This window comes from Macadamia integrifolia, chromosome 7 (genome assembly GCF_013358625.1).
Source record: "Macadamia integrifolia cultivar HAES 741 chromosome 7, SCU_Mint_v3, whole genome shotgun sequence".
NCBI classification, from domain to species: Eukaryota; Viridiplantae; Streptophyta; class Magnoliopsida; order Proteales; family Proteaceae; genus Macadamia; species Macadamia integrifolia.
In genome coordinates, this window is record NC_056563.1 from 31,451,357 (window position 1) to 31,475,966 (window position 24,610).

At 36.7% G+C, this 24,610-nt stretch overlaps 1 protein-coding gene and 1 pseudogene across 1 annotated transcript; one reads left to right on the forward strand and one right to left on the reverse strand.

Moving 5' to 3' along the window:
• The first annotated feature begins 7,089 nt into the window (after window positions 1–7,089).
• Window positions 7,090–8,974, forward strand: LOC122083888 (annotated as a pseudogene).
• A 1,363-nt stretch (window positions 8,975–10,337) lies between these two features.
• Window positions 10,338–11,929, reverse strand: LOC122083698 (strigolactone esterase D14-like). Its single transcript, XM_042651576.1, has 2 exons — window positions 11,304–11,929; window positions 10,338–11,229 (listed from the first exon to the last, which is right to left on the reverse strand). Exons 1-2 carry the CDS (start codon window positions 11,672–11,674, stop codon window positions 10,797–10,799), a joined length of 804 nt encoding a protein of 267 aa, XP_042507510.1. The 5' UTR covers window positions 11,675–11,929; the 3' UTR covers window positions 10,338–10,796.
• Window positions 11,930–24,610: the final 12,681 nt, after the last annotated feature.

Below are 24,610 nucleotides of genomic sequence, written 5' to 3' on the forward strand. Positions count from 1 at the left end.
TTTTTTTTTTTTTTTTTTCTCCTCGTCCCTAGCCAGGCCCAACCCCTACATCCCCCTTCCTCCTTTTCATTGTTAGGGCCAATTATGGTCAACCCATCCAATCTTGAAGATTTTTTTTTTCCCCCCCTAGCCAGACCCAACCCCTACATCCACCTTCCTCCTTTTCATTGTTAGGGCCATTTATGGTCAACCCATCCAACCTTGAAGGGTGGGTCAAAGTTAGATTTTTCAGATCATGAATTAAGGTTAAACCAGATATGAGCCCAACTAAGGGGACTAAAGGTTGGGCTGAGGTTTTAAAAAGCCTAGCCCAACCGATCTTGTTGCAACCCTAATCAAAATAGACTATCTGTCCGGCATTAATAAGATAAGATGTCTTGTGACGCTTGAAGTAATAACCAATATTTTTGACACTAATAATTCATCTTAAAAAAATGTTAAGAAAGCTCTCGTTACACGTCAAAGAAATAATAAATAATCTCAATAATAAATAATCTCCTTTATATGCATATAAAATTTTCTACACATTAAAGAAAGAATCTCCTTCACAAGCACTTTAATTTCCCGGAAAAAAATCGTCTGCAATTCTCATCTCGTACAATTCCGTGCAATACCACCTTCAGGGGGTGACACGTGTATTGATACCAATGTAATGGTCCATATCTGATTTAAATGCTTCTTCACTGATTTAATGTTTTATTAGTTGTACCAGATCTGGACCATTGTATTGGTATCAATACACGTGTCATCGCCTGAAGATGGTATTGCACGGAATTGTACGAGATCGGAATTGCAGACGATTTCAACCCTTCATTTCCCTATACATTAAAGCAATAATCAACTTAAAATACATAAAAAAAAATAATCATTTTACAATTTAACAGAATCGATCTTGAAATCAATCAAGGTCAATATCGATCTTAGAATCAAGGAATCATGGTTTAAGATACTATAGTCGGTCTTGGAATCAATTAAAATTAAGGTCAATATAGATCTAGATCGACCAAAAGTATCCTTAATTGTTGTTAAAATAAAACAATTTCTTAACCTTATTACCCTTACTCCGTACGACCAATTCAACGATACAGGCCAAGAATTGGATTCGGATGGTGCCGTTACCAATCCATTCTCATCAGCTCAAACCGATCCGAACAGATTCTTCAAACCTTGCAAGGAATTGAAAATTCTTGGACACTAAACGGTCGAACAAGACTATAATGGGATGGAAAAAGATCCACAGTGATGAACTTGAAGCACTTAACAGTTTAACACGTCACTTATTCGGATCATTCTCAAGATATAGAATATAGTAAATGGGCCAATAGGCAAATTCAGCAAGTCACAATGACACACTTTTTTCTTAGCCCCGACTTAATTGATTGGATAAAAATCAAATCAATTAGGTGATGATTATACCTACTTCACCCAAGTTTTCAATGGCAGACACAGATTTCAAAGAAGTGTGGGCCACATTTTATCGCCTCCTCCTCTTTGACTGACTTTGAAATTTGAACACTCAAACGCCTCGAAAATTCTTCACCGATTTCATGAAATTTAGCTAATCCTATGGTATTTCAAAATTGGACAAAGTTTCAATACTTTTAAGATCAACAACAAACAACAATAAATCAATATAGAAGAAGATCAAGAAGATCTTGAGAGTTGAAAATCCTTGCGGTTCCGTTGAGGTGATTTTCACGAACTCTTGTTCCTATCTATTTTACATATTTACCTTCTTAGATGAGAATTAAAAGCAGTCTCCTTTGAATCTGATGAATAGAGAGAAGATTCCGTGTTGAGGCTTCGTGAGTGTAAGACTTGGAGTTGAACACCACTGGAACGCTGTCCAAGAAAATCGGCCACTGGCGGTGGCTGGAAATCGGATCTGGTTCGCCGGTGAGAAGATCCGTCCGACGATCCTTTACTGTTTAACGGCTGGTAGTAATTGCGGCTAGAACTGATCTCGGAGGAAAGGTAGCGATGGCTGCTTTGGGATTTCTGCTTCTTGAGGGCCTTCACGATGTAAGGAATTAAGCCTTCCATGCTTGTTCTTATTCTTCTTTACCCTTTCATTTGCTTTCCCATTCGCAAGACGATATCTTGTTTTATAACTGTAGTTATTGGGGGAAAACGACAGCTGTGACATACTAATTCCACCTAACCAACCGCGCCCACACTCTGAGAAAAATGAGGAAAAGGTAAAACGAAACGACAAGAACTGGCACCAAAGGGAGTTGAACCACATTCGATTATAACTGCACCAGACAACTCTAGTTTATCGGATATTGTACTCAAGGACTCTAAAGTGGTAAGATTTGCTGAAGTGGTATTACTTTACACACTGGCTGTGGAGAAGAATCTACACACCATGCCAATCATGGTTTGAGTCGACAAGGATCGGATAGAAAAAACCTATGCTTTCAATTGAAAATTTATTTTTTAAATTATTTTATCCTTTGTTTTTATGGATACATCGGTATCGTACTGGTTAAGAATCAGCATCAATCAAACTATAGATCTGATCTATAGTTTGATTGATTGCAATCCGACTGGTCTTTATAGATCATATCTATTTTCTCAAACCATGATATCAAGGTGTCCTAAAAATATAATGTTCCTTTTTCCTATTTGGGTAGTGGGAGTCAAACTTAGGACATTCAAGTTTACGGCTCATACTAAGTTCGTTGCTTACCAACTACACTAAACCCCCTTGAATTTGGGCAAGAACTACTTGATAAGACATATACATCAATATCCACAACCAATGGAACAATATATACAAGCATCTTCAGTACAAGACAACGTTGTCTTTCACACTTACACACTTTCAATTAAGATTCTTTCTTCTTATCTTTATAAAATTCAAAATTTTCAAAATAAATGAGCGAAAAAATCTCGTGAGGGAGAAAGTACACACTCGCAGCATGATATTTTTTTTAATTTTTTCTAAAGCCTCGTTTGTTAAATGGACACCATGGGGTCATTATGGTGAACTTCCACCAAAAAAAAAAGATTGTTATGGTGAACGGACCACGTGTTAGTGAGTTGGACGCGAGAAATATTGAAGAAAAGTAATGGAAAATCGATACTCTCTTTCTTTTCTTGGTGGATAAAATGGGGATCATCACTTATAAGGAATTCACCTCTTGTCCTATAATTAGTGCGATATCCCACTATGGCGATGTGGAAAGCTCTATCTGTAACTGGGGATCAAATTGATCCCTTCTGATTCTGATTATGATTCGATGGGTCTCAAACACCTCAGAATTGATTGTTTCTTAAATGATTGGATTATTAAAGTTAAATTTCGCGAGACAAAGATAGGAGAAAATTGCATTACTACTCTCTGAACTTTGATCCTTATTTAATGTCATCATTTGGACTTTTCGTAGCGTCAAAGCCACCTCTTAAAAATTCAAATATTTTTAAATTGATCCCTGCCGTTAGTTGATCATGTTAAGTTAATGAAAATTTATTAATTTTTTTATAATATATCCAAAACACCCCCACCGATGATACCACGGAGCTGGAGGGATGAACTGCTTCGGTTGGGCCCGTCCAATGACACCTCTGGTGCCCTCCAAGTGCCTGACCCGTCGGGAACGTCTTACTGCAAATTTTGCAGCGATAGGGCGACCGTGCCTGTGTCTTCGATTCTTCTCCTTCTTCTGCTCCTCCTTCTCTTGTTGAACTTGGGTCAATCGTCAAATCGTCGTCCACATCTGTGGTGGTTATGATTGGGACGCTCTTGCCCATCTAATGGCTTGACCTGTGTCCACCTAGGGCTTGGTGCGAAGGGAAGGTTTTATCGCAAGTCCTGCACTTGAATCTGTCAGACAATGACAGTGTCGTTGGGTCATGCCGCTGCTTCTTGTAATCAATCGGACCCACCTCCACCACGACGACCCTTTCCAGATCTCTCAACTTCATCTTTTTCTTCTTCCTCCTTCTCATCTGTTTCTTCTCCTTCTGACCCAAAGCCATCTCAAACATGCAAGACAGCTGATCGGACTCAATTGGTCGATGGCCTCGGATGAGTGAGCTGTAATCATCATCAGTGGAGGTCTTGCTGCCCGACTCTCCCTCATCTTCCTTGTCGTCCTCCTCCTCCTCGATTTTCTTGATGATGGTTTGAGGTAGGTATTCTGAGTTTCGTGCGCCAGCTGATTGTGACTCGTCGCCGTCGTCATTGTCGTCATCCCTTATTCACCTCTTTGACAAGTCCCCCGTGGTTTGAAGAGGGACCTCAATTCTATCTGAGCTTGAGTATATATATGAATGTGATGGGAAAGCCGGAGACAGAGGATTGCCGTGAGAAAGCATCATAAGTTGATAGGCAGCGTCGGTATCGGCATCGGTGGGCATAGGCTGCTGCTCCTCTGAGTAAGCGAAAGCGCAATGAGGGCAATATTATCCTCTCACAATAGATGGGAGTGTTTTGGATATATTGTAAAAAAGCTAACAGATTTTCATTCACTTAACACGGTCGGTTAACGGCAGAGACCGATTTGAAATTGTTGGAATTTTTAATGGATGGCTTTAACGTTTCAAAAAGTCCAAAGGGTGACGTTGAATAATGACCAAATTTCAGGGGTGGCAATGCAATTTTCTCTAAAGAAAAACAACAGGATGTGCCCTCTCTCTCTCTCTCTCTCTCTCTCTCTCATTGGAATTGGATTGGTCGAATCAACATCTTGTGATCTAAATTGGCATGATCTCGATTATATGGTTTTCATATCATAGCTGGCAATCAGGTTTTGATAGGATGAGTCACTTGAGTTGAGTTAAATTTTGAAAAACCTAGTCAAGAGTTAAATATTGGAGAGCACCAACACTGCTTCAGTATAGTGTTGGATCATCCATAGGGGTACGTTCAAAATTGGTAAGGTGTGTAGCTGCGGACATAGATGCACAGATGGTTTTGCAATCAGTTATGTTAGCTCATGCTAGTACATCTAGCATATATTGTTGTTGAGAGAGTTGTAGCCCTTGTGATAATCGAGTAATACTGATTCCAAGAAAATAGTGTAATAGAATCAAGTCTTTTATGGCGAATGCTGCCCAATCTTCTTAAGAAAGCTATTTAGAAGAGCATCACTGCTGTCAATGAGGATGATGTCATCCACATAAATTAGAATGTATAAAGTTCTTGCCTCTTTGTGATATATAAATAGTGAAATATCAGTTTTTTATCCCATGAAATCATTTTCAATGAGGAATGAGCTTAGTCGATCAAACCAAGCCCGTTGAGTTCATACAAAAACTTATTGAGTTTGTAGGCATGGTGTTTCATAAATATTTCTTCCTAAAGAATTCTACGAAAAAAAAAAAGAAAAAGAATTTGTACTTTTTTTCTTAGTTTAAGTTCTCTTTTATCTTGGCATGTCTTAAATCAAGAGAAGATTCACTTATTGAATTTCATAAAAATAAACATGAGAAAATACAAAAAAAAAAAATTCTTTTCTCCTCTTTTGATGATAACCAAATATACATGTATTTTTTATTTTCTCATTATTTTATTTCTTTTCTTCCCGATTCTTTTTTTCTTTATTTTCTTCTCTTGGCTCCCAAACATAGCCTTAAAGACGAGCCGAGTTAGCAAAATATAGATCAGACGGGTTGATTCTAGCGTTTTGGGACCGACGTCGTAAATTTCAATCCGATCCCGATTCCAAGTTTAAAATCGTTGACAGTCGACAAACACGACACATTGGCCATCAATCAGCCATTTTGGTTTCCAGCTTTAGATTAACTTATGCATCGGCCCGGCAAGGTTAAAGGAATAAAGGGTAAGATCTCTCTCTCTCTCTCTCTATTCGCCTTCCATTCTTCACACTAGGTATCCAATTGCCCCGGTGCCCTAAGGGCTTTCGTTACCGCTCTCTCTTTTCATTTTGTTCTTAAACTAATTACTAATTATTTGACAGGTTAAAGCAGATTTTGGAGGCATTTTTTGAGTCGTAGGCAATTATGCAGGTGAGTTTGAGTTTTCCTTCTCCTAACAAATTAACATTCATAGTGGAGATAAAATGATAGATTTCACACACTCATAGTGATCTAATCTTTCCTCTTTAACTGTTTCATCTGTTGCAATAGATTTCAGGCACTGTTAGGGTTTAGGGTTGTGATCTAATCTTTCATCTTTAACTCTTTCATCTGTTGCAGAGATCATTATCCATCGTTAAATTTTAATTTTTATATTAATTGGGGTGGTATTTAATTTATTTATTTTCTTTTTTTCCAATTTCTGCACCTCTTAACAATGAATGAGAAGCAGGGATTTAGAAAAGTAATCTTTCTTTTTGCTATATAGCTGTTATGATGGCAATCAACAGCCAGGGTTCTTTACCGCTCCCATCCTCATTGTCTTCATTTTAGTCCTGGACTGAACTTGCTGGGATACTTAATAGAGTATTTAAGAAGAATAAGTGATTCTTTCCACACATACTCATCCATTGCCCCTTTGCTCATATGCTACGAGCTCATTCTATCAGGTGGATTATCATGACTAATAAATTCACACGAGGTGGAGCTAGTAATGATAGGTTAAAGCTTACAGGATTGAATTGACATGGATGATGATTGGTAGGTGTGCTTTAGAAGGAAAATATCAAGACATTCTTAATTTAGATTTTTGTAACCTAGGGTTTTGATGGTGATAATAGAGTATCCTTTGTTACCAGTTGGATTTGTCTTGGGAGATTGAGGATCATAATTTTGGTTTGTGCAATTTTATACTTCTGTTTCTGAGGTGGGAGGGGGGGGGGGGGGTGGTGTTGTAAAATTGCAATTTTGTGAATAGACTTTCCTTCCCCTTAGTTAAAATAACTCATTTGAATTTGAAAATGGATTTGCTTCTTTTCTACATTTCTTAAGGATTATTCTTCATCTTTTTTCTTTTATTATCGTAACTTAAGATCTAGGCTTATCTTTGGTACTAGAATACTTGGCTTTTCCACCAAAGAAGTTCTTTCCTACCTAGTTTGCTTTTAGTATTACAGGTTTAGTTATTTATGTCCTTCCTCTTCCCATAGTCCCACTTCTCTTTGTTTTTCCTCTTATTACTTAGTACTTATTGTTTTCCACATAATGCAGGCTAGTGACAGGTTCAACATCAATTCACAGCTTGAACATTTCCAAGCCAAATATGTTGGAACTGGGCATGCTGACTTGAATAGATTGTGAGTCCTTGATTCCTTAGGCGTCTTGAATTTTCCTTCTCTGTTTTTCCTCAACCCCCCCCCCCCCCTCCTCTTAATTTTGATAGAAGTGTATTCTTTTGTTATTTATGTGTTTGCAGTGAGTGAGCAGTGAACATCCAACGTGACAGCTACGCATCATACGTTGGCCATTATCCAATACTTGCTTATTTTGCCATTGCAGAAAATGAATCAATAGGAAGAGAACGTTACAATTTTATGCAGGTAAATTAACATTTTTTTGTCATCCACTCTGCATTGTCTTATTTTATTTTTATTCCTTGCTTGAAATACCTCAATTTTGTTGAGATTACATCATCGTGTTTCCATAGTGTCATTAATACTGCACATGCATGATGCTTAAATAATTCACTGGTCTGACTCTGCTTTGCATAGTTAAGAGTTTTTGTGCCCTTTTATCCTCTTTTATTTTTTATTTATTTTAGGTCTTGTGTGAGTGCAAATGAGTAGATTAGTGGGTGTTCACAGTTTCGGGATTTTTTTTTTTTGGGTCTCAAAAGGTTGTGAATATACCTCAATGATAGGTGATTACTGATTGTTTTTTAATGGGAAATTGAACTAAGACATTACTGTTGCTAAATCTTGAAGGATTTTTTTTGTTTGATGTGATTTTTAACTGGTCTTCTTCTTCTTAATGTGTAGGGTTACAATTGTTCTATTGTGAATTTGGTGCTGTTGTTGTGTCTTTTCCCTATAATGTTGGTCAAGATTTAAATGGTTTTTCATTTTGGTTGGTTCTGATTTCATTTACAATAAAAGGATAGGGAAGAGAATTTTGGAAGATTTTCCTAGTAAGTTCTGGTCTATTTACTCCAATTTTGGCCAGGGAGATGCCATGTTCATTGGCTTTTTGATTGATACAAGGAAAAAATTGCAAAAAGTGAAGCAGCCATAAGATATGAAATATCACCATGAATAAAGCCAGTTCCGAAGGCAAGAGTTCAGTTCTGACTCTAGCATTGTAAGATTGGCTAGGAAGTTATCCAAACATAATCTTGTACTCAGTTTACTGGAGAGTTTTTATTCCATTGTTCACACGGGAGATGACTTATTTGATAAACTAGATATACACAATAACTGCTTTCAGAATCACTTGTAAATTTCAGTTTCTTCCCAAGTTTTAGGTTTGTTCACTTTACCGACAATTCTGTGACCTTGCTCAAATTGCTTAATCTTTGTTTTCTCCATTATGTTGTCTATAATTTCCGACTATCTAAGTTTTTTGCCTGATCTCTTTCTAGTTCCTTCATTGTCATTCCGTGAGTGATGGAGCACTCAATTGGCTGTGATATTTTGGAACTTTATACAATTCTCGTCTGTTGAGAATCGTAGATTCAACTGCCACATGTTCAAAAGTATACAAATGAAAAAGTATGTTAAAAAGGCATGCTTTGTGACATACTTTGTTTGCTGATACAGGAGTTCTTATTGATAAACTCTTTTGGTTTATTTATCTTTTGTGCAGAAAATGCTATTGCCGTGCGGTCTGCCCCCTGAAAGAGAAGAAGATTGAGATTTGTCTGGGTCTTCAAATCAAGCATTTCAAATTGTGGGCTAAAGTGGGACGTTGATGCTTTTCTGTAAGTTGTAATTTAGCGTGCCTACACCAAAACTAAAGGGTTGTAATATTAAGGCTCAAATGGATTAGACACTAAACTTGTACAAGGGATTTCATTTTACTGTAAGATTCAATTATATGTTATGGGAATCAGTTAGTTTGTTACAGCAAAGATAAATCTTATTACTTGTCAAAATTTTGGGAAGTGTTTTCAGTATGTTACATTAAACCCAAGACGCATAGGAAAAATATGTTATCACATATATGTTACATCTCCAGAGAAGTTATAGTCATGATATATGAATACACATAAACACAATAAAGTTCACCTAGAGTGAAGTCAAGGCATGGATGTCTTTTCATAACTAAAGGCCAGTTTAATTTTGCTTCTGCTACTTCTGTGTTTAGAAATAACAAAACCGGTTTTTTTTTTTCATTTATGTGCTAAGAAACATTTTTTAGAATTGAAAAAAAGTATTTGATTTTTCTGTTTTCTAAATGTTTTCAATAATGTAGTTGGGTTTGAGATTTAAGTGAAGGCATGACGTTGTAGTTATGCAACTCACGAGTGAAGGCACAACGTTAGAGTTGCAGGTTTGCTTTGTGGAGATGAGTTTCAGAAGGATGATGGTAGTTTAGAACTGTGAGTTTTGCACAACCAGATTGGAGTTGCTAATTTCAACAATGGTTAGGATTGGGGTAGGTTGAGTGAAGTATCGAATTTTTTACAATTTTTGTCCCTCTCACTTAATTCTAAAAATATAAATATAAGTTTGATTTATTTCTCTATTCCTGTTTTTATACATAGAAATAGGTATAAATTTTTATTTCTATTTCAAAAAACAAGTAAAATGAAAAAGAAAAATCAAACGGTTTTTAAGGTGTTTTTCCCTTTTTGAATATAGAAAAATAGAAAAACATGTTTATGAAAACAAAATCAAACGGGCCTTTAGTTTCAATTCTCCGTTCGTCTGGGTGTACAGTGCTCTTTTTTACCTGTATGTTGTTTCAATCATTCACCTTTTCATTCACTACAGCAATTTCATGCTTCAAAGACAACTTCAGCTGGTGGGCGGCCAAATTTTAAGAGGGGTAGTGAAAGCCGCAAATGGTGGCCATTTTAGCACAAACACTATCAAGTATTATTTATTGTTATGTGAAGGCAAGGTTCAAATAAGTGGAATCGGTCTCTATGGATTCTGATTCAGCCGGAATTGACCTAAATCCTTGAATTGGACTGATTTTTCAAATTAAGATCGGTAATCAGATACAGCTGATTTCAATTAGATTCGATTGAAATTGGCAGTCTGATACCAGTTCCTAAAATAAGAACAAATCGGGATTTGACCTAAGTTAATACTTTTCTTACCTCCTTGGAGTTAGTCACATGGGTGTTTATTGTTCTTTATTGTTTCGGTGAAAGTTAAATAATTCTCATTCAATCCCAATCCATTTGATTATAGGGTTAATATAGGCTCGTGGGACAATTTAAGCCAAAGGCCTAGAAATGCACTGTAAGTGAAGAAAAAAAAAAAAAGACCAAACCAATAGTAACGTGATAAAAACCGAAAACCCAAAAAAGGTAGAATATTTTTTTCATTAATTTCCTTATGCATACATGTAACCGAAATAAAATCAAACTCCAAAAAAAACGAAAAACCGATAAAATAACAGATCAAACCAAACCAAATTCTATCAAAACTTAACCGATCGATTAACACCCCTAATTCAAACCTGCACATGATTCTTAAGTGCAGTTGATCCTTTACCCGCGTGGTTGCTCCCCACAGGGGGAGCACCAATGAATTAGAATCTCCACCCATCCAACCTCTAGTGGAGATTTCATCTCATTGGCCCTCACCGTGTGGGGTATGGGGAGCACCCACGTGGATAGAGAGAATCTGGACATTTTTCTTAATTGCTGCGTGTGAACTGTGAAGTACGATGTGGTTACAAATAATGATTAATCCAGAAGCAGAAAATGCGAGCGACCTTTTTACTACCATTGACTGTCACTGTCAGCACCGGGAGAGAGCTCGCCGGAGATACTGAACCAGCAAGTTAGGCGCACTCAAGTGCGGCAAATGTCCCTCAGTCTGCAATATCTTCACCGTGTTCCGCCCTCCTAGGTGGTTCTTCAAGTAGATGGCCACCGATACCGGCACCGACACGTCTTTGGCGCTCTGGATGATGCAGCAAGGCACACTGACTTGCCCTAAAACATCTCTCAGATCGCTATCAAACACCGTCCTCGACACGAACAACGATATGTCCGGCCTCATATTGAACAATGTCCTCGTGAATTCTCTTACTGCCGCCGGCACATCGGCCCCCACCGCTAAAGGTGCGAATCCACTAGCCCAAGCCTCGTAATTAGCTTCCATCGCCGTGAAAACCCTCTCGATCTCTCCCCTATCGAATCCCCCGTGATAATCTGTGTCGTTCAAGAACCTGAAACATTTTCTCGATTTGTACTTAATTAGACAAAAATAGAAATAATTAATACTGTTATCTAATGTGCTCACCTTGGGGAGGCGCCGATGAGGATGAGTTTGGTGAAGAGTTGAGGGCGGCGGATGGAGGCGAGGATGCCGATCATAGCAGAGATGGAATGGCCGACGTAGGCGCAACTTTCAATGTGGAGGGCATCGAGTATGTTGAGTAAATCATCAACGTAAGGCTCTAGAGAGGTGTATCGTCGGAAATCAAAGTAATCAGGGTTGACGCTTCCTGCGCAGACGAGGTCGTAGAGTACGATACGGTAGTGAGGGGTGAAGTAAGGAACGATGCTCCTCCATACAGACTGGTCTGTGCCGAAGCCGTGGGCGAGAACCAGTATCTTGTCGCCGATGCCGATCGTTCTCACGTTCAGAACCTCCAACAGATTGTTCGCCATTTTTTATGTTTTGGCTTGCAACCAGAGTAAGCAAGTTAAAGTGAAACACCCTCTCTTTTCTCTTTCTTTTTCTCCTCTCCCTCTTCTTTCAAGAGAGAGAGAGAGAAAGAAAGGTTGGTTAGGTTATTTTCTAACCTGAATTTCAGTTCAATATTCCAACTTCCAAGCGATGGGAATGAGAGGGAGAAGGTGAGGGAGGTGGGTATTAAATTGGCATGGTAAAGTACCTCTCCACAAAGAACCTATATCTGTCACATTGGATGGTGATAAGGGGATTGTCTTGGGACAGTAGTCCCACACATGGTTCTAAGTCTTGAAAGAAAACTCAATTTATTTTTCTTTTTAATAAGTAATATGTATGAAACTTTGATACATCTTTCCTTGCTGGTTTATAGGGTATCGGTGCTGGCCTGCTGGGGGCATCAGTCCCATTGAAGGGTATACCGTACGTCCGGAATCCTTCCATTGTTGGGGTCGCATAAATGAACAAATTAAAAACTGTAAAAACTCTTTGCCCACCTCTCAACTTCGTTCTTCTCCTTCTTATCTCTAGTTACTGTGATAAAATCATTAAATACCCCATTTACACAGTGAAGGTGGCAAATGTACTAACCATAAACGAATAAAGTGATGGCACTTGTTGATTGTACTCATAACATGATGAACAAAAGGCCAAAAGTTGACTAAATAGACAAAATGTTAACACATACTTTCACTTATTGTTGTCCTTCACCAACATCTCAAGCCATGGGATCTGACCTTTTGATTCAATCGCTAATCATTAAACTCGTGTTGGGGTTCTATGCATGAGAACTAAAATAATTATCCCATATTAGATGTAAGTAGTTCAATGTGAAACCTTATAAGGGAATGAGGGATTGAGCACCTTGTTTAAGAGTTAGTTCTATTCAGTTCCAATAAATTGTATAAAAACTGAGACATAACTCCAAGATATTTCCATCTCTAAGTTAGCTCTTCCTTTCAAAAAAAAATAAAAATAAAAATAAAAAACAAAAACAAAAACAAAAAAAAAATAAAACAAAACAAAATTAAAACAAAATAAAACAAAACAAAACAAAAAAGATAAAACGAAACGAAACAAAGATTAAAGAAGAAATGGTCCCTCCCTTTCTTATTGCCGCATCCAAGTAATTGTGCATAAAATTGTTGAATTGACAATCATCCAATGAGATAATACTTAAAAAAAGGAAAAAAGAAATGAAAAGTAAAACAGCCATTTTTGCTCCGGTACCTCTCCTTCAATCCATATTGATGGGACTGACCGTGCTATCCCACTTAGTCTCTAATGTCACTCATGAAGTGCTAGGAAAAATTTACCCAAAAAAAAAATGGTTTCAAGTAAAAGAAGTTCTATGTGGATTTCTCTTTTCTTTGGTGTTCATCACTTGGTGGCTCGGCTCAGGTCGCCTCATGATTCAAAAGCATCTCAAGGATCCCACACATATGAGAAGAGGGAAAGTATCTCCAATACCGATACGATACCTTCCGATACGTATCTTAAATTTAGTCAACCGATACGATACACAACTATACGATACATGAAATTTTTAAAATCCTTTCGAATCGATATATATCCTACGATAAATACTGATATGCACCAATACACTATCGATACGTACTGATACTCTATGAAAAATATAAAATTGATGTGAAATATACGTTTCAGTATGTATCGGTATGTATTGGTGAGTATTTGTATGTATTGATCGGTACGTATCGATGAATATCAGTACGTATCAGTGAGTATCGATACGTATCGGTGAGTATCGGTATGTACTGATACAATGCGCTACGGTCATATAATGGCCAAGATGGGTATTTTTTAAGAAAACATGATTTTTTGAGGGGTTTTTGTTCCAAAGTTGTTGCCAACCATATTTCTCTCTAACTAAAGTGGAAATCAAGGTTAGAAACAAGGATTTTACATTTATGGGACAACTACAAACCTTGAATTCTTAGTGCAATACTCTCAATTTAGTGTTTATGCATAATACATGTTATTAATAGTTTTTTTTAACAAATTTTTTATGCATAAGTATTTAAAAAGGTGTTTCATATCCATTTATGTGCGTATCTTAGCGTATCTCCGATACGATACAATACCTTCCGATACGTATCTTAATTTTGGTAGACCGATACGGCGACCGATACCGATACTTTAATCCTTGAGAGAAACAATCCTATATATTTATATATACATCCATATATGTGTATGTATATATTCTTCTCTCAAATCAATGTGTGACTAAACCTTATTTGCTGAAGCCCTTTGAATTTTCATTCAAAAGTTTCCTTTCAACACATTTTAAACTTGAACTTCAAAATAAAATATAAAGGGTAATAATAAAACAACTACTAATTATTAAGGGATATGTTATTTTGAAACTCACTTAATATATTAAATATTTATATAATAAATACAACAAAATTTGTTTATGTTTATGAAGATGATGATTAGATACTAACATGAAAACTGCCTGATTTGGGCTTATTCTTTTTGAGGAATTGGGTTTTATTAAAATATTATGAAGGATTTGTTCAATTGGAGTAGTCAAAGTCGATGCAAGATGGGCTATGCTGTTATTAGCAACATCTCTTTCAAGTTTCAAAAAGAACTTGGGAGGAAGATCTCATAACCAAAACAATGGAGAACAGCTATATATTCCAAGAGTGAAAAATTTTACTTTCCTCTTCCCCTTTGTGCCTTTTCTATGGCATTTATATGTTTTTGGAAGCCAATTATAGCTACTCAAATAACAAGTTGAGACAGGGACCGGTGACAAACAAAATAAGAGCACATGCAAGACAATTTCCACAGCCAGTCTTGGAGGGGTTTCTATAATGTCGACATGATAAGAGCTTGTGAGGCCGTAGGAGATTGCAGATAGATTCATGAATTCTAAGGCCCCACTCAACACTAGCATATATTGTGAATCCTGAAACAATAAGAGAGAGAGAGAGAGAGAGAGAGAGAGAGAGAGAGAGAGAGAGAGGGGGGGGGGTGGTTCAAACTTGGTAACAAGATCTTTACAAAAGAAAAGCCAAGGATATCTTGCTTTTGGGTTGGATGAGTCATTGGCCTTTATCCTATCTAACTTCACATTCTTCTCTTATGCGACCTTTTTTTAACTTTTTTTTCTTTTTTTTTGCTTTTTTGGGGTCCAAATCACAAGGGTAACTTTTTTTCTACCTCTTGACTTAGGACCTTGCATAGTTGAAATTTGAAAGAAAATAGGGTATTAGGAAAGATAATACATGTTTTTTTTTTTGTAGAGCCCAATAGCTTAGCATCTCGACATATTTAATTAGATTTTGTTTCTCTTCACCCATGATGAAAAAAGAATCTCCTCACCATTGAGATTTCACCCTTTCATTATATGGGAAAACACATTTTTGACCTTTCACAATAGATGAGGAGTTAATATTTAATATGGATCCAATTACTGAGTCACATCACGCGTGGTGAAGGAACTTAATCCTATAAAATAGATGGTAGGAAGAAGAGAGAGAGAGAGAGAGATAGACTCCAAGTCAGTTTAACGATATAGCATTGACATTATCATATAAGAATAGGCGAATTAAAGTTCCATCAATTTCACCCATGGTGAAGGGTTGACCCACTTAACGAAGTTCATCACTACTTCTTCCTACATGCTGAAGGTAATAAGCCTTTTTTCACTGCCCTTGACATGCATCCAAACACAATGATGGCCATCCGTAAAAGAATTCCTCCTTGACTGTAGACAATAAGAAAATTAAATTTTGGATATAATGGCGTATTATCTGACAGTAAGCACACCCTCTCAATGATATATGATGATGTCCATATCATATTGGTTGTCCTAGTACTCTTTGTGACGAGTGACGACTAATGGTGCACGTAGATGGCAGGAGCGGTTGTTGTTGCGCTTTCTGGGCTCCAGGCACTCCTTGTCTTAGCCACAAATTCACGAATGGTTGGTGCTTCAATCTTGAATCTTAAGATGGATAGGAGATTCGGAATGGCACTTGTTAGTCCAATCCAATCTAAATTAGTTCATTTTGAAACTCAATAGGATTATGGTTCCAAGTAGCTAGGAAATATTTGAAGGCCTTTTGAGGTGGTATATATCAACCCTTTCACTTTCTGAGCATGGAACTCTGCTTCTATCCCTTTACTGTGGTCATCATAATCATAGTTAGAGATAGGCCTTATATATGATGTGATGGCATCGGTGCCTTTGGTGATATGATATGTTATAATCTTTTATTTTTTTTAGTAGAATAGTTACAAGCCATAGGAGGGCTTCATTGGTATATAAGGAAAGGGATTTTTTTTCATTCATAGTAGTCGTGGGATTAACACTCCCCTCATGTGCAGCCGAGTTGAAATTACTATAGATTTAGAACCATATAGGATAGCAATATAACAGTCCCAAAAATGAAAATCTTTGATAAGATGGTTAGTAGTCTCAAATCTAAATATGACTCGCATTATGATCGGATACGGATGAGAGTCGTGAGACTAATATGATGGGTCCATAATGTGTTTGTTGAAATGTTTCAATGGGTAATTGTTGGATAATACTGAAGCCCCTGAGTCTGGGCGTCACTCGAAAGCGTCAAAGCAAATGAGAGTTATAGGAGCGTAGGACAGCAAGGTACAAACGCGCACATAGAAAAGATAGGAAGAGATAAGACGTCCCCATCAATTCACGAGGATTTGTTGCATTTGTTGCGTTTGTTGCGTCTGGGCACTGGCACTTCAACACCATAAGTTGCCCCTGCATGCGTGAAACAGGTGTCTGAAAATGGTTGGATCGAAGGCTTCTTTGTGGGTCAGCCAGTAGAGCTGGGGACGACCACCGGAGAAAAAGAGTTTTGTCTACTATGATCACTGGGAATGATACCTCGGTCGTCGAATTCGTTAAAGTTTTTTCTAATAAAGATCCATTTTGAAGGCTTGGATTGGTTGGGTAGGTACTTTTTTTTTTTTTCCAAATTTAAAGGTCTACTGATCATTAGTCATTACATAGTAGGTCAAGTACAGATCCAGGAAAGAGTCACCAGAGACCGAAGGCTATACTTTTTGGAACGTAAGGAAATTGATGCAAATCATGCACATGTATTTGAGAGGAGTTGATAAAATGATCAATCCTTGGATAGGTACTCTATTAAGCATTGGAAACCACCAAACCAAGGCCCAGGTATACATTGAGCAGGTATTTTGATACTCCTGATTCAAATCAAATCAGTATCAGATACCTTTCCACAATAGAATTCTACTGAGTGGAATATGAAAGCACTTATGAGTTGTGACCGATGGGCCAATCTTTAAACCCAAACCTTATCACTGCAACCGCCTCTGTGATGACGCACCCTTTCTCCTAAAATTGTGTGGCTATTTTGCCAAGTTCCTTAAATAGAGTTGTTTCACGATACCGACTGATAACGTGATCCATGGGATCATCTAATGTCCTTTTCTTATCTATTTCTTGCCAACCAAACACGTCAATGGAGAGGGGTTGCTTTGAGTCACACCGCAAATATGGAATGGGAAGCAATTAACATTAACCAAAAGCCAATCTTGGCCACATGAATACAAATCCTGTTATATACTAATTTAGGTGGCAGTGGCACCCATGAAAGGTACACAATATGTTTTGGGCATTAGTCTTTTTTGGGAGAAACACTAAAGCAAACTTTTAATGGATTGGGGAAAACACTGTAGTAAATCTGGTTTTTAGTGGTCGGCCAATTAAAGCTGGCGTTGATACCATTGGACCATGTCCTAATTCTTTTTTTTTTTTTTTTTTTTTGATAGGTAGGGAGCGGAAATAGGTAACAGTCAGGATTCAGGTGAACTCAAGACTTTTTGGTGAGAGTGGAGGGTTTTTTTTTTTCACACCACAATTCACCATCTGTTTTAATCCATCTCATTTAAGATTCTATTTCTTGGGGTTAAACCTCATTACATCCCCACATATCCAAACATCGAAAATGACAGAGATTTCATATTTATGTGACTCACTCATAACTAAGGGTGTCAATCAATTCAGTTCAAGGTACAACATATGGAAACCAAAACCGAATGGAAGCCTCTTCTCTAAGCCAAAACTAAATTAATATTGTTTGATTGTTACTTGGTTCCTTAGTCGGTTTAATATTAGGTTTTGACTCGTTTGTATTAGGTTTGGATTTCTCGGTTTCTTTATTGCTTTATGAATTTGTTTTTATGATTTAATCTATTCTACGCATGTACATTTAACTATGATAAAAAAGAACACGAGAAGAAAAATCTCAAATCATTTAGAGAAAACAGATGAGAGGGATAAGTCACCAATCCCTAAAATGGACTAATGTAATGGGCTTTATCTGCTAGGTTACGGGATGGCATTTTACCATAGGTTTCTATTGTATCAATTTACCTTTGTCTAATTCCGATTAAAACATATACTCAGTGGTTGGGTGCAATGTATGATTTCAAAACCAACTTTTATTCATTGGATAGAGAAGATCGTAAGATCAGCCTCCTCTCCATATACGCATTAACGAACAGTCGGCGGCTGACGATACAGATCCACTGCTGCGTAGGATCTGAAAACAGAGAATCCCATGATAGGCAAGGGCGAAATAGGTACTTGGACAAAATTCACCGTAAAAAACACAATCAAATATTCCAAAAAAATAACCAGCTATAACCCAGCCCACTAAAAACTAATGCAACATAATGCTGTTATATAATCTGCTGTGAGTTGGAATATGGGCTTTTGGCCCCAGTGAAGATAATGGCCCAATATTTGTCGGGGCTCTTGAGGTCTTGAGTACCGATTCCATAGTCCATACCCGTTTCCATGTTTTTATAACCTTGCTTTAGAAAGCGACTTAAACCTAAAATCGTCCTTTTATAACGTGCGGATTAAATTAAGGGTGGCCTCAGCCTAAAATACAACTAGTATTTTTTTTTGGTGAAAAAAATATAACCAGTGGACCGACTAAATTTTTTGACTGGCCAAACTCGACCCCGTCCGGCACAAGGGGCAATGCTGACGTGCTACAACAACTCTTTTGATTAATTTGACAAGTCTGTGGCTGTCTGAATCTGACTTTCCAAGGCAAGTGGTCAATAGCAGTCACTAGACTCACCAATCACTATCATCAGGGCTTTAGTGCGAGACATTGGATCGGGTATCGATTATTTTTAAAATCGATATAATATCGATATAGATTGAATAAGTTTGCCTTTGATTTTTTATTTTTTTTTAAATGAATTTTCTGAGCTTCTTAACTCCTGATTTGTACTGTTTCATCGATATATCATTATTCAACTCGAACGATCCGATACTGATACCTCAAACTACGTGCCGTTAGTTGTTAAATCAAAAGCTAAGGGCGGTACGAAACTTAAATTTGCTCTTTAAATCAAACACTATGGGCGGTCTAAAACTTCTGCTGTGGGCCCAGTCCAAGGGTTTTTTTTATGAAATGAAACTTTATAGACGAAGGACGCTGTCTGCCACCCCAGGCCCACTACCCATTTTTTTTCTAAGGGGCGAGGCCCACTACTCACCGATCTATGTTTTGCCCTTGTTTTATTGGTAGCAAGTAGGAAGTCCCCCAATTCTTCTTCTTGGTGGGGCCCACCGGTGATTGGTCCCTTTCCTTTCCCCGTACGCGTTTGCGTGTGCACGTTTGATCACATTATTTCTCTTGTTAGTTCTACGGTATTGAATACTAGTCCCAGAAAGGTTTCTTAGGTTTCTTTTTGGAAAATAAAGCGAGGAGGTCCCAAGGATTGAAATCAACAGCACCAGAATAGAAACTTTTGTACTTGTTCCCTATATTGTACTCTTTTTTTCTTTTTTGATAAAACCCTAAAGTGTACTTACTTACAAAAAAATACCAAACAGTCTACCCAGAAAATAAACAAAATATAGTAATCCCTTAATTTTTCCCATTTTTATATTAAAAAAAAAACCCTCTAAACATAAAATTTTAAAAATATAGAGGGCAGTCAACACCCTCCTTATAAATAGTGTATAAACTTGCAAATACGCAGAAATAGGGGATAAATATAGAGGAAAAGATAACTTTCGTCCGGGCAGTGAAACCGCTTGTAATCTCTTAATTCTTCTATTTTATATTTAAAAAATAAAAATCCCATTAAATATGAGGAAATGTCTTAATGTCGACTATGAATATCGTTCCCTCACAAGATCGCGTAGAGTTAAGAGAGATCATTTATACAAAATTGAGTCCTTGAATATGCTATTAAAGACTTAGAAGTGAGATCATGTGGAGAGAGGATCCCACCATCTAAAGGGTTTTTAAACAATGAATCAGAGTAATTAATGGACCATTGATTTTTTATTTAATATCCCATAAACAATGGAATTCCATATGTAAGTATCATCACATGAGAAAATGACCCAAACTCATATACCAAATAGTCCGACGAACCTAACTAGGCCATGATGGAGTTTGAGTAACCAAGGAGATAAGTGACTCCCATGTCGATAGAGTGGAATTATACGATTTTATCTACCAAAAAAAAAAGAATTATATGATTTTAAGAATTAGTATTGGATTGACTGTATCAACTGAATTGTATCGGATGACATTAAAGAAACAATGTTTTCATTTTGTATTGGTCTGATAATAAAATGAATATGTATCTATTCTTATTAGAGTCAATACCAATATTGATGTCCCTTTGCCTGAGAATAAATACCATAAACTATATCCATGGGTTGAATAATGATGACCCAAGCTATCTCTTTACTTTAGACAGAATCCTTATCGATAACATCCAAATATCGAGAAGAGGAAAGAACATCTCTATGTCATGGTTTGAAAACTTGATAATGGATTGGGATTGTTAATACATGATTGAAAAACCACACTGACAATCTCCACACATGAAAGAGTGGAGAGACTTATCTCTAAGGAATCCTATATGTATATTTAAAGAAACTTTTACAAGTTTCTAATGTGGGACTAAACTTTAGCTCACACGCTTTTATTAGTACCAAAGAACTTGAACAAAGGAAGAGACTGGTTGTTTTGAAACTTAAAATTCCAACATTTAGGCATCGTTTGATAACATTTCTGTTGTTTTTGCAGAAATGGTTTTTCACGTTTCTCAAAATAAAAATATATTTTTTTATGTTTGATAAACTTCATTTTCGAAACATTTTTTGTAAACATAATGCTATTAAAAAACTCAATAGTATCATCGGATGCCTAAAAGGGAGAGAGGGTTCGGTTACTTTTTTTTAAAGTTTAAATAATTGAAAGATTTATCGGGTATTTTTAATCTCAAATTTGTTTTATCAAAATCATCTTTAAAATTGTAAATAAACATAAATTTTGATTTATATTTAAAAAAACCAGTGAAATAAAACAATCTTATCAAATGTTTTTTAGATAATTTATCCATTTATGAGAACAAGAAAATACAAAAACAATACAAATGAAACGTTATCAAATAACGCCTAACTTTACCCAAGGGCAAATGGTCAACAAGAGTCTACTATCCAAAAGTTGCTACTTTTATAATCAAATCCATCCCGAGAGGCTGAGAGCGGCCCGAGTCCTCTGCCGCAGCCCAGTCCACGAGGATTCTTATATAAGGAAGGAATAATTAAAAAAGAAAAAGAAACCGACGGTGTCTGCCACTCCAGGTCCACTAAACTAAGTACTAGTGGGCCCATAGTCTTTTTGTAAATAGTGGGGCCCATAGTCACGGAACAAAATATCAACCTTCAAGGTTTAACGTGGTTGACACGATTTCGACTTTTGACTTGCACCCTATCACCTTCCGTATGCGTTTGCGTGTGTTTACCTATTCTTATAGGGGTTGAAATCGCCTGCAATTCCGATCTTGTACAATTCCATACAATATCACCTTCAGGTGGTGATACGTGTATTGATATCAATACAATGGTCCAGATCTGGTACAACTAATAAAACATTAAATCAGTAAAGAGGCATTTAAATCAGATCTGAATCATTGTATTGGTATCAATATATGTATCACCCCCTGATGGTGGTATTTCATAGAATTATACGAGATAGGCATTGCAGATGATTTTTTTCCATTCTTTATAGAAAAGGAAAATAAAGTGACGATACTACCAAAAATAAAATAAAATAAAATAAAGTGACGAGCAATGAGATCAAATCCATACGAAAATAGATATTTTTTGTTTTCATTACCTACGAAAATTAATTTTTGTTTACAGGAGAAAAAGCTAATTTAAAAATTATAGTTTATGGGTGAGTGGTACAACTTCCGAACACCACATTTAATCTCAACCGTTAATCTACTACTAGATTAATCTTAACCGTCCTTTCATTAAAATGCATTAACCGATTACTTGCCCAACCCGTCTGCGGGTTGAAGCGTCTATGGCATCTGTCGATGTTTCGATGATTGAGAAAAGTTCTGAATGTGAATGTGATCCCAAGGAGGTCGGAAACTCGTTTGATAACTTTGCGACGACTAAAGAGAGCGAAGAAACAAAAGCTGTCGAAGAATAAACGAGAGAGTTTTTGGAAATCACAAATCTACAAGTCCGAAGTTCTGAAACCGATTGTACTACGCTAATCTGTGAAGAAACTAAGGATGTAGAATAGAGTGAGACTAAAACCTCAGAAGGCGAAGAGGAAGAACAAGAAGAACGAAAAGAGCGTGGAGAAGAAAAGAGTTTCTTTTGGAGTAATAAAAACAAAAATGACGATCATTTGGGTTTGCTTGTAGAAGCGGCCAGTTGATTTCTGGAAACTTCGAGGACGAAGAATCAAATCCGAAAAAAACAAGCGAGGATGGTGGACTGATACACGAAGCGTTAGGGGAAGTAGAAACGAAAACGAACAAACAGGTCGGTTGCAGTTCAAAACGGAATCGGTGCTGGATGTTGGATTTTTACGAAGGTTTTGAGGACATCTTACCTATTGTGAGATCGAAGCGTGGGAGAAACCAGGTATTGCATTGCCAGATGCAGTGACTCCGTTCTTGGGCCATGGAAGCGACTACATCGGCAGAGATCAACGAGGGTTTCAGCAAAACGAAGGCCAATATTATTAGAAACATATTTTTCTTTCTGTTTGTCTCTCTTTTGATCCCAACCAGGCATGCAAGTAAGAATGAGAAATCAGTCATTAAAGAGAGCATAGAGTAAGAAAAGATGAAAGACGAGATGAAAGACGAGAAAGAAAAACATCAGAGATGAAAGTCTTCAGACCTTGTGCGGTGAAGAAATGTAGGTAAGAGGATGACAGTGGCAAAGCCGGTAGCAAGTTGAATGATTTTACATCTTCAATGGTTGAGATTGAATATTATTAAACCAACGATTGAGATTAAAATGTGTTGTTTATGGGCTGCAAACGCTTAAGCGCCACTACCTTTTAGCCATAATTTAGATATGAGGAATGGTTTTGTGCACATCTTCTTATGATTTTATATTTGCCCCCAATAACAATAATTTCTATTTTTGAAAAACAGATGATGGTTCTCTACTGCGCTCACTCTCTCTTTTTTTCTTTTTCTTTTTTAAGAAATAATGCAGATCCTTTCTAATACCTTCTCAAAAAAAAAAACGATGGCCTACACATATATTTTATTGGGAAAATTACATGATAACCCACTTTTGGGTTTCTCTTTACAAAATTACCAACAAAAAGTTTTGATTAAACAAAAATACCTAAAATTGGGTTTGGGTTTACAAAACTACCCAAAATAGTGAGTCTTCATCTTCCACATATAATCATGTTTTTTTTTATTACTGAAATTTTGAGTGGGTAGTTTTGTAAACCCAAATTCAATTTTAGGTATTTTTGTTAACTTAAACTTTAAGTGGGTAATTTTGTAAAGGAAAACCTAATTTTGGGTATTTTTGTTAACTGATACTTTTGGTGGGTAATTTTGTAAAGGGAAACACAAAAGTGGGTAATCAAGTAATTTTCCCTATTTTAGTTCTTACTTATTTATTTTGAAAATATGAGATCCACAGTGATTGATACTTTTCCAGAACATTCATTGGTTGTAGTATGTAGATTTTTTCCTACACTGGTAGCGTGAGAAACCCTTTCGATCTTTTTGAGGATTTAAGATTTAAGAATAGGATAAGGATGTGTTTTCTATGTGGGAGAGTGTCACTCCTATTCAATGCCTCAGTATGTGCTCTCGTTGGTCAGGATGCAGGCACATGGGCCATGCTCATGGATAGAAAACATAAATAATATATATACAAGGGATGATTCACTACAACATTTTACCCATAATAATAATAAGGTGCAGTCTTTGCACAAATGAGATGGATGGATGATAAACTGTCATATATAAGGATGGGCATTTTAATGAGGAGAGTGGATGTAAGATCCATAACTAGAATGGGATAGAAGTGCCGACTGATCTGACTTGACGAGTTTTGATCAATCGTGAACTGCCTATTTAAGGAATTAGTTGGGGTAGGTCAGGCTTGGTTAGACTTGGTTGGGTTTCAGACTTTAACTTGGGTCTTAAAAAGGTTAATGCATCCCTACCTTTCAAAAAAAAAAAAAAAAAAAAGGCTAATGCATCATTAAAGCCTTATAGGAGCCTTAAAGGGGCTTTAATTGTCATATATTTTATAAGTGTTAATATATTTATTAAATCATTCATAATTTATAAAAGTCTTCACACTTAATTGCATTCAATAATTAATAAAAATATCAATATATGTCTTATTCTAAAAAAAAAAAAAAAAAAAAAAAAGATATACCATGTAAAGGGTCGGGCCAAGTTGGGCTTGTAAGCGTTATGAATCAATCAGGCTTACACTGGGCACTATGAATTGCTTATTTATAAACAAGTTGAGCTCAATAACCAGGCTAGTCTAGGTCGAGCCATAAAAGTGTTATGGGCACCCCTAGAATGTGAGAAGGTTTGCACAA